General features: G+C 38.3%; 1 protein-coding gene and 1 long non-coding RNA gene across 2 annotated transcripts in view; one reads left to right on the top strand and one right to left on the bottom strand.

The window, feature by feature from the left end:
* LOC134759081 (uncharacterized) overlaps window positions 1-18,924 on the top strand; it is a 54,698-nt gene extending 35,774 nt beyond the window's left edge. The window contains exons 2-4 of the long non-coding RNA XR_010134970.1: window positions 7,456-7,537; window positions 8,154-8,395; window positions 15,806-18,924. This is a non-coding gene — a long non-coding RNA (uncharacterized lncRNA). The remainder of the gene's footprint in view (window positions 1-7,455; window positions 7,538-8,153; window positions 8,396-15,805) is intronic.
* Window positions 1-19,076, bottom strand: part of LACTB2 (lactamase beta 2) — a 31,980-nt gene that overhangs the window by 7,066 nt on the left and 5,838 nt on the right. The window contains exons 2-3 of the mRNA XM_004047136.5: window positions 17,379-17,542; window positions 13,385-13,511 (exon numbers count right to left, since the gene is read on the bottom strand). Coding sequence (XP_004047184.2) covers window positions 13,385-13,511; window positions 17,379-17,542 — 291 coding nt within the window. The remainder of the gene's footprint in view (window positions 1-13,384; window positions 13,512-17,378; window positions 17,543-19,076) is intronic.

The raw sequence follows: 19,076 nt of genomic DNA, 5'->3' as shown, positions 1-19,076 counted from the left end.
CTTTTTCTTTTCTTGAACCCACTGAAAATTATCATTAGAAAATTCTCTCCTTTAACTAAACCAAGATTCTCACTCTGAAGTAAAATTTAATACTTTTCCCACCCTTTTTCTTTTCTTTTTTTGAGACAGGGTCTCACTCTGTTGCCCAGGCTGCAGTGCAGAGGCAGGATCACAGGTCACTGCATGCTCAATCTTCCAGGCCCAAGTGACCCTCCTACCTCAGCCTCCTGAGTAGCTGGAACCACAGGTGTGGGCCACCAAGCCTGGCTAATTTATTTTTATTTTTATTTTTTGTAGAGACAGGATCTCACAATATTGACCAGGCTGGTCTTGAACTCTTAGACTCAAGCAATCCTACCACCTCGGCCTCCCAAAGTGCTGGGATTACAGGCATGAGCCACCTCATCTGGCCTCCTACCATTTTTCTTATTTTATAAATAATAAGCACTGATTATAACAAATATGGAAAATAGAAAAGTAAAGTGTTTAAAAGAAATGAACATCAACAATCATTTCTATTCCTCAGAGGGAGTGCTTTTATTATTACAGAATATATACTTTTTGATTTTCTATGCATATTTATATATTTTAAAAACAAAACTGATATTGTTTTAATACCTGATTTTTGAATTCTTAACTTACTATATTGTATTTTCCTACATCATTACATGTTTACATCATTTTATATATATATACATACACACACACATATACACATATATACATATACGTTTATTTATTTTTGAGATATATCAAGGTCTTGTTATGTTTTCCAAGCTGTTCTCACCCAGGCTGAAGCATGGTGGCATGTTCCTGGCTCACTGCAGCCTCAACCTCCTGGGCTCAAGCAATTCTCCGACTTCAGCCTCCCGACTAGTTGGGAGCACAGGTATGTGCCACCATGCTTGGCTAATTTATTTTTATTTTTTTGTAAAGACAAGGTCTCTTTATGTTGCCTAGGCTGGCATCAGTATATACTTTTCAAAGACAAGTATTTAAGTGCTTAGTAGCATAGTAGATGGCACAAAGTTGCATGCTTAATAAATGGTAAAAAATTTATTTTAGTAGTTATTATCTAAAAACTTAAAAGAAACTTTCTTAACATGCAGAAGGTGGTCAGAAAAAGACTCTTTTTTTTTTTTTAAATTATACTTTAAGTTTTAGGGTACATGTGCACAACGTGCAGGTTAGTTACGTATCTATACATGCGCCATGTTGGTGTGCTGCACCCAGTAACTCGTCATTTAACATTAGGTATATCTCCAAATGCTATCCCTCCCCCCTCCCCCCACCCCACAATAGGCCCTGGTGTGTGATGTTCCCCTTCCTGTGTCCATGTGTTCTCACTGTTCAATTCCCACCTATGAGTGAGAACATGTGGTGTTTGGTTTTTTGTCCTTGTGATAGTTTGCTGAGAATGATGGTTTCCAGCTTCATCCATGTCCCTACAAAGGACATGAACTCATCATTTTTTATGGGTGCATAGTATTCCATGGTGTATATGTGCCACATTTTCTTAATCCAGTCTATCATTGTTGGACATTTGGGTTGGTTCCATGTCTTTGCTATTGTGAATAGTGCCGTGATAAACATACATGTGCATGTGTCTTTATAGCAGCATGATTTATAATCCTTTGAGTATATACCCAGTAATGGGATTGCTGGGTCAAATGGTATTTCTAGTTCTAGATCCCTGAGGAATCGCCACGCTGACTTCCACAATGGTTGAACTAGTTTACAGTCCCAGCAACAGTGTAAAAGTGTTCCTATTTCTCCACATCCTCTCCAGCACCTGTTGTTTCCTGACTTTTTAATGATTGCCATTCTAACTGGTGTGAGATGGTATCTCATTGTGGTTAAGAGCTTCTGCACAGCAAAAGAAACTACCATCAGAGTGAACAGGCAACCTACAGAATGGGAGAAAATTTTTGCAATCTACTCATCTGACAAAGGGCTAATATCCAGAATCTACAATGAACTCCAACAAATTTACAAGAAAAAAACAACCCCATCAAAAAGTGGGTGAAGGATATGAACAGACACTCTCAAAAGAAGACATTTATGCAGCCAAAAGACACATGAAAAAATGCTCATCATCACTGGCCATCAGAGAAACGCAAATCAGAAAAAGACTCTTTAATCTATTTTTTTCTCTCTAGTTAAACATTTTAAGACAGAGCCGTTTTTTGTAAATTCTACCGTATATAAGAAACTTAACATGCTTTTATTTCCTTTTTCCTTTCCTCCAATTTTCAGTTTTTGTTGACAAAACTGATTATAATACTTTTAAAGTATGACAGGTATTTTATTTCAAAAATTCTTATTTACATTTATATTGTTTTGTAACTATGCCAACAATAAACCAGATAAACAAAAAGCTGAGTTCAAATAATCTTGTCTGCAAAGCACCCCGACTTCTCAGCAATATACAGACTTAATTCTCTGTACTGGTCACTGTTGCCTCTATATTCTTCTTCTACTTTGAATTATACGTTATTCTGTAGGCTTCACATTGTTTTGTTTACTATTCTACCTCACAAGGTTATGAGTTCCAGAAAGGCAGGACTCTCATCTCATTTTCATTTTTATACACTCAGTACTTGGCACTTAGTAGTAGTTAATTTTAGTAATAGATTGCTTTCCATGTACCAGGCAGTGTCTTCAGGGATTTACACATATTACATTTAATCCTTACACTACTTTGGGTTGGGCATTATTAGCCTCTCCATTTTACATTTTACATAAATAAATCACAGCAAATAGCAATACATGTCTGAAGGAATATGGTTTAAATTATATTTTATTTAGTTTAAGAGGATAATTACCTGCTATTCTAGTCAGTATTGAGTTTTTATGTGCTTGGAATATATATATCTCTATCTATATATATAATTTTTTTTTTTTTTGAGACAGGGTCTCGCTCTGTCACCCAGGCTGGAGTGCAGTGGTGCAATCTTGGCTCACTGCAACCTCTGCCTCCCAGGTTCAAGCAATTCTCCTGCCTCAGCCTCCTGAGTAGCTGGGACTACAGGTGCCCGCCACCACACCTGGCTAATTTTTGTATTTTTAGTAGAGATGGGGTTTCACCATGTTGGCCAGGGTGGTCTCAAACTCCTGACCTCAAGTGATCTGCCTGCCTTGGCCTCGCAAAGTGCTGGGATTACAGGCAGGAGCCGCTGTACCCAGCCATGTTTGGGATATACTTAATAAATCTTCCCAATAATGGAATATTTTGTGGGAATAGGGTAAATGTGATGACATATAGATGAGTGATAAGTGACTTATCAGAGAGGAGAAAATGGAAGCCTAAATAAGCAGCAGGGAAAGCTGAGAACCAATCAGATTTGCACTGCAGAATTCCTCAAAGTCTAAGGATTTAGGAAATCTGGAAGTGGAGGGTGAAGTGGAAGGAAGGTGGCTGAAATAAGAAGTCTGTTGAAAGTCTTTTTAACAAACATTCAGATCCTCAGAGTCTCTTCCCACTTTGAGTTGAGAAGTGCCCCAATCTCACTAAGGGAAACGCTGGAGGTTTAATCTTTGAAGAGGGTAAAACAGAGGCATAGATGGAGGAAGTGACAATATACTAAAAAAAAGTAAGATTACAAGAATATATGTAGATTCCTATGCCTTCTTTCCACACTCAGCTTCTATAATTCTGGCAGCCAGGCCTTTACGCTACATGAAGATTAGAAGAGTCTTTTTCTAAGTTATTTTACCATCTCAGGAAGAAAGACTCTACGATACCAATGTTGGAAAGTTCCCAACTGAAGAGCTCATCCAGATTATCATACAGTGAGGCCTAAAGCCTACGGAAGACTCCCCCTCACATTCTCAGAGCTCCCAAACAGCTCTGTAGTTTCCATCAGAACACAAAAATTAGTAAACATCAGAAGATAATCAGGATTACTAGGCATCTAAGGAAAGTTATGTTGAAGACAGTGCATAAAAACGAACAAACAAACAAAGGGGGTTATGAAGAAAATTTCCAAAACAACCAAACCCCACAGAATATAATATCCTCAGCAAAAAAAGAAGAAATTGCAACTATGAAACAAGAATAGCTTAGTATAAAAGGAACATTTTGGGAACAAAAAGTTTCTGAAAATTACAAATCTGAGAACAAAAATAAAAACATATAGTAAGATTAGGTGATAAAGTTAATAAAAATCTCCCAGATAGTAAAAAGGCAAAAAGATGAAAAATGAGAGAGAAAAAAATAAAGTTAGAGTAGTACAGGAGTTCTAACAAAATAATAGGAATTTTAGTAAATGAAACAGCACAAAAGAGATGAGAGAAAATAAGCGCCTCAAGAAAAATTTTTGGAACTTAAGGACATGTTTCAAAACGGAAAAAGCCTATCATGGATTGACAAAGACTCGCTTTGACTAAAACTATAGTCAACTCCTCTGAGTTTTTTCCGATGATGGGACTCAGAACATACTGCTGCCAAAATATGGCACCTTTGCATGCTGAGGTAGGATCCTTTGATGAGGCAGTGATTCCTTTGATGAAGGAAACACTGTGAAATTTCAGGATACAGTGGAAAAGAAGGAAAAAAGCAAAAGCCAGGGACCAAAGAAGTTCAGCAATCAGAAGGGCTTTAGATTTCTCTATTGCAATACTGAAACCAGAAGGAAATGAAACCTTGCGGATAATACTGAGAAGGAAAAATACTTTCAACTTAGAATCTATACTCATAAATACCTTAAATAAAGTTAGATGAAAAAAAGGATACTTTCAGCTATCTAAGGTCTCAAAAATTCACCATTTCTCAGGAAGCTACTGGAGATGGGTTCCCCTAAAACAGAGGGGGTTTTAAGAAACTTATGGGGCACTGGAGAAAGGAGATCCAACACTGGAGAGAAGCAAAGGGAAGCCCCAGGTGAGAGTGCAGGGAATTCTGAGATGACACCAGCATCAGGCCCGGAGGAAAACAAGCCGACAGGAGCAAGTTATTAGCTGGAAGGCTTAAAGGGTAGGTTCTTTCAGAAGATTAAATTGAGAGAATCCATGATGCATTTAAACACCCTAAGGGAAGATTTATATACTCAGAGTTAAATTAGTGATAAATACACAGAAAACTATCCAAAATAACAAAGCAAAAACAATGACTAACTGCAGGAAAGCACGAAAAGTAAGGATGGTTTACTACACGGTTCGGCTGTAAATAGTGTCTACAGTCATAACAACATCACCGAATGCTGATCTAACCAGCATTATGACATTGAGAGGTTAGAGGACAGGAATGGTGCTCAAAAGTGGGAGAAGAGGAAAACCCAATTCTAATTTTTCCTTAGTGGAAAGTTAATATCTCAAATTGAAAAATAAGATGTAGGAAAGAATCAAATAGTCCGCTAAGATTTGTAACTGTTACTGCCCCACTGTTTCATTTCTTTCTCCCTAGACGCAACCACTTTCACCTGTTAGCTAATCATTTGTGTCATTTGTCTGTTTGTTCCTGTACAACAAAACTGTACCATTAAAGGTAATTATGTGTGTCTCTCTTCCTTGAGACCTTGATGAGCCTAGCCATAATATGTAAATGTTTTCAAGTTTGGATTTTAGATTCTAGAAGCCACAGTAATAAGTAAACCTTTTGAAAAATGTTTTTAAAAATTTTATTATTATTTTTAAGAGATGAGGGCTTACCCTGACACCTAGTCTGGAGTGCACTGGAGTGATCATGGCTCACTGCAGCCTTGAACTCCTGGCATCAAGGGATCCTCCCACCTTGGTCTCCCAAAGAGCTGGGATTACAAGTGTGAGCCACCATGCCCAGCCTAAGTAAACCTGTCTTTTTACAAGATGATCTGATTATAGTTTAATTTAGAATACAAAACTCGTTTAGGCCAACCTTATATTAAAAAATAATCTATAAAAAGTAGTATACAGAAATAAGCATAAAGTTATTTGTGTTAAGCTTAACTCACAGGACCACATTATTAATAAGCAACAGTGAAGCTCTAGTAAAAAGATGTGTGACTGTCACTAGAAACTAAAGGTTCAGTATTTTCACAGGATAATTCTACCAAACATTTAAAGGTCAGATAATTTCACTACTATGTACTTAAACTCTCCTGGAGCACAGAAAAAGGCCAGGTGCGGTAGCTCATGCCTGTAATCCCAGCACTTTGGGAGGCCGAGGCCTGAGGTCAGGAGTTCGAGATCAGCCTGGCCAACATGGCGAAACCCTGTCTCTACTAAAAATACAAAAATTAGCTGGGCATGGTGGCGGATGCCTGTAATCTCAGCTACTCAGGAGTCTAAGGCAAGAGAATTGCTGGAACCCAGGAGGCGGAGGTTGCAGTTGCAGTGAGCCAACATTGCGCCACTGCACTCCAGCCTGGGCGACAGAGTGAGACTCCATCTCAAAAAAAAAAAAAAAAAAAAAGAAAAAGAAAAAAAAAAGAAACAGATAAAGCCCCAAACTGACAAAGGTACAAAAAGAAAAATACTACCCAATTTTATTACTATTCTAAAAATAATAACCAAAATATTAACAAAGAGAATCCAAAAGCACATTGAAAGATCATGACCAAATAAGGTTTATTAAAAAATGCAAGAATGCTCCAATATTATAAGATCCCTGAAAATCATAGTAAAGATATGGAGGAAACTAGTAAGTTCATCTCCCTAGACAGTGAAAAGACATTTGATAAAATTCAACTCTTAAATAAAAGTATTTAAGAGAACTGAAATGACTATAACTTAGGGAAGTTTCTCCTTTGCCATAAATATAAAAATCAACCAAATCCTTAATATTAAATATTGAAACTGTAAAGACTTTAAAAAGTCTAATAATATAATAGATATAAGGTATAAGACATGAGATACTAATGGAAGCAATTTTTTTGAAAGGCCAATGTCTGACATTAAGAACTATTATGCTTTTATAGTTTCCAAGTATATATTTCATATATTGCAAACAATTACTATATTATAGTTGATCCAATGGCAAGGTATTAAAGAGCTGTTAGAAATCATCTCTTTTGTCTGGTTAAACTTGCCGCAAGCTGTTAACAGAAGTATTCAATGTTATATGAAAATAATTCCAAGGGGTGTATTTCCAGCCAACTATATAAATATGTGTCTTTGTGTGGCGATGTGTCATATCTTGTGGACAATCTTATGAATACATAGAATGCATTAACAAACAGAACCCCAATCTTTCTCTTTTTAATCTACAAAAACTCACTTGTAGAACCACTCTTCATCTGAAAACTGTTTTGCTTGCAATGCCTCCTTCATTATCAGCCCTCCCTGACCCCCTACCATACCAGAACTCAGTAACTGTTTTCTGTGATATAAACACAGGAAACAATTTGTTTTTCTGGATATAAACACAGAAAACAAGTAGCAGGGTTTCTTAAATTGGGGAATCAGTAATCTCAATTCTCCAGTCACCTGGGTGGCTGCTGTAATTTGCATAAAACTGTTAAAATTCACTTCACACAGGCAGGAGGAGAAAAGGAAATGACATCAGAGGTGCTTTGCTAAAGATCACAGGAACTGCAGCTGTGGCCTTCCTATTTAGCAGGTAGAAAATTTATCTAGTTCTGTTACTTCTGTGATAGAGTGGACTTTGTAAGGATGACTCTCTTAGAGAATTCAAGACAGTGATCAAAAACTGTCAGATTGACTTTTCTTCAAGAAATTTAACTTAGCTTGCTAGTTTACATCCAGAATCAAATTCTTACTGAAAAACCTTTCTAGTTTTCTACTTTTTACTGCAAGGGTTCTTGGTGGATATTATCTCTGTCCCTACTGCATTTTATGTTATTTTTTTCAAAGTTGGCAAGTAGGCAAGATCAACTGGCCAATGAATACATGAGGACTGAGGCAGATTTTAACCTTCTATTTATGCAACTTTCGCTGAACAAAACTCTTAAGTGCTGTTATTTATATAGAGTTGAACTCTGTCAAATGTCTTTTCACTAGCTAGCTTAACAAACGTTTTGCTTAAAATATTACATGTTAATATTGAAAACAATTGGGCTTTTCTGACTTCATAAAAGTGGAAACTGAAAACCACGTTCATCAGGAAATTAAATGTTTTATCCAGGCTTTAGCTTAATGAGCATTTATATTTTAAGAAAAGATTATTTACTACTAGTCATTTTTAAAATGTGTCTGTTTTTGATTCTTTTTGTCAGTTTTCCCCTTAAATCTTTACACAGGTTCCCATCAGAGTACAGTAAAACAAAAATTAAATAGAATTCATATATTTGAAATCCTTGGCATCAATTCACTCCAGGAATCCAAGACAGTACTCAACTGAAGGGGAAGCAAGCACAAGGGAGATTTCTGGGACACTGATACTGTTCCGTTTCTTCATCTGAATGCTGCTTATGGGCCTTGTTCAATTTGTGAAAATTCATGACTTTGTACATTTATGGTATGTGATCTTTCCTGTTTATATATTATACTTTGATAAGAAGTTTTAAAAAAATGTCCTGTTCCACCTGGATGGCAGTTAACATCCAACAGCTGCATATCTTTAATCTGGTAAATTAGGTATAGCTCTAATGATTACCCATGATTCTATGATAACTGTGATAAACCAGTACTGTGATTCCCAAATCTTCGAGACAGAAGATTCAATAAACCATCTCTACCCCTTTCATTAACTTGGTCTAGGGCTGGTGTGCTATGGAGGAAATTTCAGTATTGTCAAGAATACTTTTTGAGCAAGTAGTAATATAACATTTGTTTTCCTTTGGTGTCATGGGCGAATTATATAACATGCTATTATATTTTCTTGCTCTTTCTTGCAGAGTCTTGCTCTGTCACCAGGCTGGAGTGTAGTGTGGCACTATCCCAGTTCACTGCAACCTCTGCCCTCACAGGCTCAAACAATCCTCTCACCTCAGCCTCCCAAGTAGCTGGGACCATAGGCACTCACCACCATGCCTGGCTATTTTTTTTGTATTTTTGGTAGAGATGGGGTTTCACCATGTTACCCAGGCTAGTCTCAAACTGCCTGCCTTGGCCTCCCAAAGTACTGGGATTACAGGTGTGAGCCACCGCACCTGGCTATATTTTCAACAAAAGCATTATAAGGAAACTGCCTAGAAACTACATTTTGAAAATCACAGCACAGTAGAAAAAAGGGGGCACCAGTTTAAAAGAGGACATAGACATCTACTACTTCATTTTCTCTTACTCATCTGTTCGTCTATTTGCCTCTTTAAAGATATTAACTATATGTAAGATAAATATTCAGTGCCTTCTGTGTGCTAGAGGTGAGGATGTGAGGATGAATCTGGTATCTGCCTGTATCAGAGAATGGCTATCTAGTTACTAAACCCATTTCCTCTATTTTGCTGGGCATACAGTTAATTTCCCAGATACCCTACAGTTAGGGGTGACTTATGACTGAATTGACAGCCAATGCAACAGAAGACTTGGTCCATGAAAACCTCCCATGCAATATCCCTTCCATGCTCTTTTCTACCTGCTGGATTGATCGAGCTGAGCATGCAATCTTGAAAAAAAAAGCCTTGAGGAGGGTAGAGGCACAAGATGGAAGGAGCATACATAATTACTTGCAGAGGGCCACTGGCTAACTGGGAACCTTTTTGGGACTGTATGGGACCAAGAAATAAATTTATTTCCTATTTGAGCCGTTAAACATTTCTGAGTTGTTTTGCTATGGCAACTGGCATTAACTAATATTGTGAACTTAAGGAGCTGACTGCTTTTTAAGGAGACACCTACCCCCCTCCACAAAACCACAATACAACTTAGTGCTATTATAGAATAAAATTTATACAAAAGCTGGAGAAGAGCAGTTAATTTTGCCCAGAAAGCGTTCTTGATATAAGTAACATGTGAACTGGGCTTTGAAGAATAAATAGATAAGAATTTACCAGGGAGACAAGTAGTGGAAAGGGGTGATATAAACAAAGACACAAACAGGCATAATATGCCCAGGAGTATTTGTATATGGCTAAGTGTTTTTGTGAGGGGAGTGGGAACTAGGACCAGAAAAGTGGCCTGGGGTCAGACTGTGGTATGGTAAAGAGAATAAACATTATCTTGTATGCAGCGAGAGTCATTAAAGATTTCAAGTAGCACAATGAAGGATGGTAGGCTAAAGGGGAGAGCTGGAGACAGTAAGATAAAGGAGGAAGTACTGGTAGTGGATGTGAAGAAGGGATAGCACTGACAAATATGTGTGTGTGTGTTTGTGTTTATTTACCTATTTTTTTTTTAGAGATGGGTTTCTACTTTGTGGCCCAGGCTGGAGTGCAGTGGCTATTTACAGGCTCCATCCCAGTACTGATCAGCATGGGAGTTCTGACCTGCTCTGTTTCCGATCTGGGCCAGTTCACCTCTCCTTAGGCAACCTGGTGGTCCCCAGCTCCTAAGGTCTGAGCGGTCACCATATTGACACTGAATTTAACATGGACATGCAATTGGCATAGTACACTACAGATAAGAACTCCTGGGCTTAAGTGATCCTCCTGCCTCAGCCTCTTGTGTGGCTGGGACTACAGGTATGTGCCACTGTGCTCAGCTGACAAATATATTTTTTCCAAAAGTTATTGGGGTACAGGTGGTATCTGGTTACATAAGTCCTTTAGTGGTGATTTGCGAGATTTTGGTGCACTCGTCGCCCGAGCAATATACACTGTACCCTATTTGTAGTCTTTTATCCCTCATCTCCCTCCCACCCTTCCCCCCAAGTCCCCAAAGTCCATTGTATTGTTCTTATGCCTTTGCGTCCTCATAGCTTAGGTTCCACATTATCAGTGAGAACAATGTTTGGTTTTCCATTCCTGAGTTACTTCACTTAGAATAATAGTCTCCAATCTCAACCAGGTCACTACAAATGCCGTTAATTAATTCCTATTTTTTTTTTTTTTTTTTGAGAGGGAGTTTCACTCTTGTTGCCCAGGCTGGAGTGCAGTGGCACAATTTCGGCTCACTGCAACCTCTGCCTCCCAGATTCAAGCAATTCTCCTACCTCAGCCTCCCAAGTAGCTGGGATTACAGGCATGCACTACCATGCCCAGCTAATTTTTGTATTTTTTTTTAGTAGAGACAGGGTTTCATCATGTTGGCCAGGCTGGTCTCAAACTCCTGACCTCAGGTGATCCACCTGCCTTGGCCTCCCAAAGTGCTGGGATTACAGGTGTGAGCCACCATGCCTGGCCCCGTAATTCATTCCTTTTTATGGCTGAGTAGTATTCCATCATATATATATACCACAGTTTCTTTATCCACTCGTTGATGGATGGGCATTTGAGTTGGTTCCATGATTTTGCAATTGCAAACTGTGCTGCTATGAACATGTGTATGCAAATATCTTTTTTGTATAATCACTTCTTTTCCTCTGGGTAGATACCCAGTAGCGGGATTGCTGGATCAAATGGTAGTTCTACTTTTAGTTCTTTAAGGAATCTCCACACTGTTTTCCATAGTGGTTGAACTAATTTACATTCCCACCAGCAGTGTAGAAAGTGTCCCCTGTTCACCACATCCACACCAACATTTACTGTTTTTTGATTTTTTGATTATGGCCATTCTTGCAGGAGTAAGGTGGTATTGCATTGCGGTTTTGATTTGTATTTCCCTGATCATTAGTGATGTTATTTTTTCATGTTTGTTGGCCATTTGCATATCTTCTTTTGAGAACTGTGTCCTTAGCCTACTTTTTGATGGGCTTGTTTTTTTCTTACAGATTTGTGTTCATTGTAGATTCTGGATATTAGTCCTTTGTCAGATGTGTAGATTATGAAGATTTTCTCCCACTCTGTGGATTTTCTGTTTACTCTGCTGTTTGTTCCTTTTGCCATGCAAAAGCTCTTTAGTTTAATTAAGTCCCAACTGTTTATCTTTGTTTTTAATACATTTGCTTTCAGGTTCTTGGTCATGAAATCTTGCCTAAGCCAAAGTCTAGACGGGTTTTGCCAATGTTATCTTCTGTAATTTTTATAGTTTCAGGTCTTAGGTTTAAGTCCTTAATCCATCTTGAGTTGATTTTTGTATAAGGTGAGAGATGAGGATCCAGTTTCATTCTCTATATGTGGCTAGCCAATTATTCCGCCACGATTTATTGAAAAGGGTGTCCTTTCCCCACTTTATGGTTTTGTTTGCTTTGTCAAAGATCAGTTAGCTGTAAGTATTTAGGTTTATTTCTGGGTTCTCTGTTCTGTTCCATTGGTGTATGTGACTATTTTATATTGGTACCATGCTGTTTTGGTGACTATGGCCTTACAGTATAGTTTAAAATCAGGTAGTGTGATGCCTCCAGATTTGTTCTTTTTGCTTAGTCTTGCTTTGGCTATGCGGGCTCTTTTTGGTTCCATATGAATTTTAGAATTGTTTTTTCTAATTCTGTGAAGAATGATGGTGGTATTTTGATGGGGATTGTGTTGAATCTGTAGATTGCTTTTGGCAGTATGGTCATTTTCACAATACTGATCCTACCCAAAGATGAACTTGGGATGTGTTTCCATTTACTTGTGTCAGCTGACAAATATTTTTGATGTAAAAACTAACCTGATTAGTGTGGTGGGCAAGGGAAGGGGGATGGTAAAGGTGAAGAGCAGTGCAAGGTAATCCTGAAGCCTCTGTCTTAGAAGAATGAGTAAAGTCTTACATACTGAGAAAAGTGGGTGTTCTGAGATCAGAAAACAGGTGCAGCTTGTGGGGGAGAGAGGAGTTCAGTTTTAAAATAACTGAGTTTGAAATACCATTTTGAAACCCTCAGATAGGTCATGAGGTATGATCGGTCAGGCCTAAAACTTATTTAATTTAGGTATGGGTCATCTTTGGGAAGTGAGAATATGGGAAAGCCCTGAATTGAATTGATAGGTAGATCCCTAAGCCTCCTTGGGAGACAACGCTTATTTTTTAAAGTGTAAATTTTATTTTTTAAAACAATGGTAATCATATGATTCAAATAAACAATTTAATAAAGAGTGAAGTCTTTCTTTTCTCATTTCTCAAGCAAATCATTTTCTCCTCCCAGAGTAAGCAATGTTATTGGATTTCTTTTGTATCCTTCCTGATGTACTCTTTACACATACCAGCACATATGCACAGATCTTCTATTTTTTTTTTTTTTTTTGAGACAGGGTTTCACTCGGTTGCACAGGCTGGAATGCAGTGGTACAATCTTGACTCACTGCAGCCTCTGCTTCCCAGGTTCAAGCGATCATCTCATCTCAGCCTCCTGAATAGCAGGATTATAGGCATGTGCCACCATGCTCAGCTAATTAAATTTTTTTTTGGTATTGCCCAGGCTGGTCTTGAACTCCTGGGCTCAAACGATCTTCCCATCTCAGCCTCCCAAAATCCTGGGATCCTTCCATCCTTTTCTATAACACACATACACAGACTCTTCACCTTCCCTGGCTAAGGGACATTTACTTACCTTAGAGTGGCTCCCTCAGTCTTAATCACATCTCCATCTTTCAGATAAACATATTGTTGCTCTCCATTTCCTATAATTTCTTCTCTTTGAGGATTCCGTGGGAGTTTTTTAATGCAATAGATAGTGTCTAGTCATAAAACATATAAAATATATTAATTCACACTTTATAATTAAGCCTTTTAAGAGATCAACTTTCATAGAGCTAACACTTATGAATGACTGCATAAAATATTAACATTAAGAGACAACAGAAAATGGGATGAATTACAGCAGGTTATCTCTGGGATGTAAATATTTCATATCTTTCAACCAAACAGCTCTTCATTCTTTCATGCCCCTCTAGGTCTACATGAAAGCCTCTATTTTTCGAGTCACTCCTAGTTTATACAAAAAACTTAAAAGTAGCTAGCTTCGGCATCCCGACAAGTGTTGAAGAGGCAGTAATACAGAACCTGGAAACTCTTCTCTATCCAGGTGCCTAACATGTAGCAAAGGTGTCATGACAGTAATTAATAACAAAAGGAAAAACATTAATTAATAATGAAAGCATGAGGTCCTTGCTATGAGTACTGAAATGAAGCCCCAAACCAGTGGTAAGATATTAAACCTTTAAAATAAGCTAAATCTATACCACCCTTCACTGACACAAAGAAAATAAATTAATTAACCAATTAACAATTGAGTGCCAATTAACTAACCAGTATACTAGGTATACTGAATACAACCACTGTGATATCAAAGTTCTTAAAAGCTGTCCTGATTGGGAAACTAAAACTTACAAACATGAAACAAAGAACTATACTTGGTACCATATAATATTCATTAAATGGACAATTTAATGGACTTGGTACCATTTAATATTCATTAAATGGACAATTCGGCTAATAAAGGCAGCAGGAGTTCAGAGAGAGTTAGGAAAGGATTTATAAATGTGATAGAACTTGAGGTGTGACTTACAGAATGAGCAGGATGGGTAAAGGTACAGAGAAGGACTTGTAGGTAAGGGGAACAGCATTAGAAAAGGCATTAAGTCCAGGTGCGGTGGCTCACACCTGTAATCCCAGCACTTTGGGAGGCCAAGGTGGGAGGATCACGAGGTCAGGAGTTCGAGACCAGTCTGGCCAACATAGTGAAACCCCATCTCTACTAAACATACAAAAAAAATTAGCCAGGTGTGGTGGTGTGCACCTAACATCCCAGATACTAGGGAGGCTGAGGCAGGAGAATCGAATGAGCCCAGGAGGCGGAGGTTGCAGTGAGCCAAGATCACGCCATTGCATTCCAGGCCGAGCGACAGTGCGAGACTCTGTCTCAAAAAAATAAAGCATTAAAATGAGAATGAGCATGACACATGTGTGACAACATAATGCTACCAACTTTCTACTGCAAAATACTGGCTAGGAAGAGTGGAGATAAAGTTGGATAGGTAAGATGAGCTCAGATCAGAAAGGGTCTCAAATTGCCTTTTGGAGAATTTAAACTTTACCATGTGTAATCACTGCACACTCTTTAGTAAGATAATGAAATAGTGTTAACTGATGATCAATATGGCGGCTGTGGGTAGGGAGACCAAAAGGAGATCAGAGAGCCCAGGAGGGGAATGACTGCAATTTCCTAGCTAGAAGGTAATGAATATTAGGGTTAAGACGGTAGCACTGGAAATACGAAGGGAGAAAGAGATATTTCAAAGAAAAATGGACAAGGCATAGAAATTTGCTAGTTTGAGGATAAAGGAGACAGAAACACTGAAATAAAAAGAAACAACAACAAATACCACCTCCCCTTCCAACCCCAAACTCTATTATTTTGTATCTAAGAGGCCGAAGGAAAACAATGATATGCTTTTCTGGGAATTGACATTATGTAACAAGATTGAGATATTGAGGTTTTTTTGTTTGTTTTGTTTATAAGCTGTATAATTTTATCTTTCAGTAAAGAAATGGAGGCATTACATTTCTGCTTATGAGACCTTTAGTAGACAATTAAAAAATCACAATTATATCAAAATTACAAAATAAATGTCATACTATAACTTTGTATCTGTCTTCAAAATTATGTGCAAATATAAATGAAAACACATATCCTATTTGAGTGGTTGTTGGAGGCTGGGGATGGGGGAAATCACTGCAAAGCAGCATGAGGGGACCTCTTTTTGGAATGGAGGAAGTGTTCCGTATCCTGACTGGAATGGTCACATAGGTATTGATGTTTGTTAAAACTCACTAAACTGTTCACTTAAAATGGGCACATTTTATGTATGTTAATTAAAGCTCAATAAAATTGATTTATGAAGGAAAAAAGTGGGCCATAAACATTTTAATTTTTCAAACTGAAAAATCTGAAGAGTTGGCTGAGGTGACAAAGCTAATTAAGAAATCACAGAGTAGTTTTTTTTTTTTTCTTTTTTTTTCCCGCAAGCAGGGTTTCACTTTGTAGCTCAGGCTGGTCTTGAACTGCTGGGCTCAAACTATCGTCCTGCCTCAGTCTCCTGAGTGGTTGGGATTATAAGCACACACCACCGTCCCTGCTATAAAATAGTTTTTTAATTCACAAGATTTAATAGGTAGATTAAAAGAAGAGGTAAGACAAAATTAAAAGAGGTAAGACAAGAGAGGGAAAAGTCAGACTGACAGATTATAAGTTCCTATGGTACACAGTCCCCTTGGATTGGAAGAAAGGAGCTAAGCGGGTAAGGAAGCTTGGTTGCCAGTTTTTTATAACTGGCAGCCTGGTGATATTGGGTGTGGTAGCTGAGATGCCCCAATTGTAGTCACAAGGCCTAAAAAAGCAGATCTTTACAAATGTTTAAAAATACTAGCTCAATGTAAATAAGCATGAATGTTCTTGACCTCCTTACTGTGCCCTGAATGTGCCAACCACACTCTCATTCCAGCATCTGTGCTCCTGCAATGCTGTTTGCCTGCAGGCCTTCCTGCCAGGAGCTTGCTCCTTCTCTCTGTCCACTCTGGGTATAACAGCCCTTGCCCTTCTCCACTTTACGCTCTCTTCCCTTTCTCTTCTTGTACCTTTATTTTCCTGCATAGCACCCATGATTATCTGATCTATTTTTTCCCTTTTTTTTTTTTCACTCTGGTGCCCAGGCTGGAGTGCAGTGGCACAATATTGGCTTACTGCAGCCTCAGCTTCGCTGGCTCAAGCCATCTGCCCACCTTAGCCTCCCGAGTAGCTGGGACTGCAGGTGCACGCCACCATACCCAGGAAATTTTTGTACTTTTTTTGTAGAGACAGGGTCTTGCTATGTTGCCCAAGCTGGTCTCCACCCACCTTGACCTCTCAAAGTGCTGGGATTACAGGCATGAGCCACTGCACCCAGCCTGATCTATTATTTATTTACCAGTACCTTCCCTACTGGAATGAAAGCTCCATGAGAACAGAGTCTGTTTTGTTCACTGCTATACCCCTTGTGACAAGAACACTGTCTGACATATAACAGTAACTAGAATATTTGTTTAATGAATGAATGAATGAATCTAGGTATATGATGGTGGGATGAGGAAATAAAGAGATAGAAAATGTCAGTACTGTATAGGTTTCAGGGACAATGAATTATCAATACAATGATATCTTGCCTGAATTTCAGCATATCTTAGTAACTGCCTTAAAGTTACAGAAGGACTGAGATAATCTGTTAGAATGTGAACAATAAGAGCACCTACCTCACAGTATCCACATAAATTGTTTAGTGCAGTGCCTGGCACAGAGTAAATGCTCAACAGTTGTTAGTTATGATTAAGTCTGAATAGTAACTCACACACTAAAGTAAAATTGAGGATTTGAAACAGAAATCAGGATTTCCGTTCCTCCTTTGTTAAAACTAGGCACAGTATTCAACAGTCTAATCAATTTCTAAAAGTACCATTTAAAACTGAGGTATTTAGTAAATGGTTTATAGACTACTTAGCTCTGTAACTGAAATAAATTATTCTCCAAACACAGCTTTCCTCAATGAGCTTAATGAATGTTTTCTGTTTACCATTATTGATGCTTTTACAAATATCTCCTATGCCTCCAGAATGATCTCGGTGCCAGTGAGTCACTACAATTTCCTGGATTGCTGTGTTAAATTCAGTTAGAGCCTGCTTTAAACAGCTGATGTATTCTGGAATTGCTGGTTCTCCAGTGTCAATGAGGATTCTCCTGAAAATTAAATGGAAGATAATCACACAATTGGAACACTGCGTTGACATTAGCATTATTTTGCACACAGATAATTTACATTAAAGAAACTGCAAAAATTATTTTACTTTTAACATGCTCAAAAACCAGCTACATCACTTCAGCTTAACTACAGTAATCTCACCCTAAGAAAGTTTTCTGAGAAAAATTAGAGCTAAATATAAGTCTGAACGAGGAATAATAGCAGTCACCTTGAACATTTACATAGCAATTAAAATAAACATGGCACCATTCCAAGGACTTTACATATTTTACCAATTACATTCCTCGTAACAACTGTTTAAGGTAGATATTTTATCATTATATTTAGAAGTAACTTGCCCAGGTTACTCTACAGATAAATGGCAGAAACAGCTTTCAAACCCAGGTATTCTGATGCCAGAATATGTGCTCTTATCTATCTGCCTTTGAGATCTCATATCTCAGTATATTTCAAAAGTTTTATAGATATGAAAGATTTTGATTCAATGGCACCCCTAAAGAAACTAGTCTTTGGCACTAGATATAGAACTTATCACTGAAGTTTTACATTAGCACCCTGACACATGAAAATGAAGGCTTTAGTGAAGCACGGGAAAAACGTCTGAGCTATTTTCTTTCTTTACTTAGACAACCCCATTAGCTGTATTTTTTGCTTGTGGTTCTGAATCTTCCTTATATTTTGTTTGTCCTTCCTCACGATTTTATGAGGTGGCCTTTCTCTGTGAAGTTTTGCTGAACTAAAGACATGGGGGTGACATGTTCCTCAAGATCCAATTCTTTTTTTTTTGAGACAGGGTCTTGCTCTGTCACCCAGGCTGGAGTGCAGTGTTGCGATCTCAGCTCATTGCAGCCTTGACCTCCTGGGCACAAGCGATTCTCCCACATCCACTTCCTGAGTAGCTGGGAGTACAGGTACGTGCCACCATGCCCGGCTCATTTTTGTATTTTTTGTAGAGATGGTGTTTCGTCATATTGCCCAGGCTGGTCTCTTAACTCCTGGGGTCAAGCAGTCCTCCCACCTCAGCCTCCCAAAGTGCTGGGATTACAGGCGTTGAGCCACCATGCCCAGCTCAAGATCCAATTCACAAACTTCTTCACTCACACTGTTTCACAGTAACACCTCAATAATTCAGGCTGGCTGACAGATTAGCCTTGATGAAAAGTCTCAGTTATTCATTAATTGATCAATAACTGTTTATGGATTACCTAATATGTGCTACAAACTTGTTTCTTGCAGTAAGCAGGACACAACAACCCTGCTTACATTCAACTGTTGGTGAGAAGGGGAACTGCATATGACTGGAAATAAACAATAAAAGTAACATACCATAGAAAGCATTTTGCAAAGCATTAAAATTAAACAGTGAGTAACTGGATGGTTATTTTTTATTGGTTGGTTTGTTTCCCTAACCCTACTCCCTGAGACCCAGAGCCAACAAAAACAAACTGGCCTCTCATAAGGGAGGAGGGCAATGGCCTCATAGCCCATTGGCTTCTATCTGCACCCTATGTT

This window comes from Gorilla gorilla, chromosome 7 (genome assembly GCF_029281585.2).
Source record: "Gorilla gorilla gorilla isolate KB3781 chromosome 7, NHGRI_mGorGor1-v2.1_pri, whole genome shotgun sequence".
NCBI lineage: Eukaryota > Metazoa > Chordata > Mammalia > Primates > Hominidae > Gorilla > Gorilla gorilla.
Note: the sequence above shows the minus strand (reverse complement) of the source record. Positions and strands in the feature narration are given on the sequence as shown.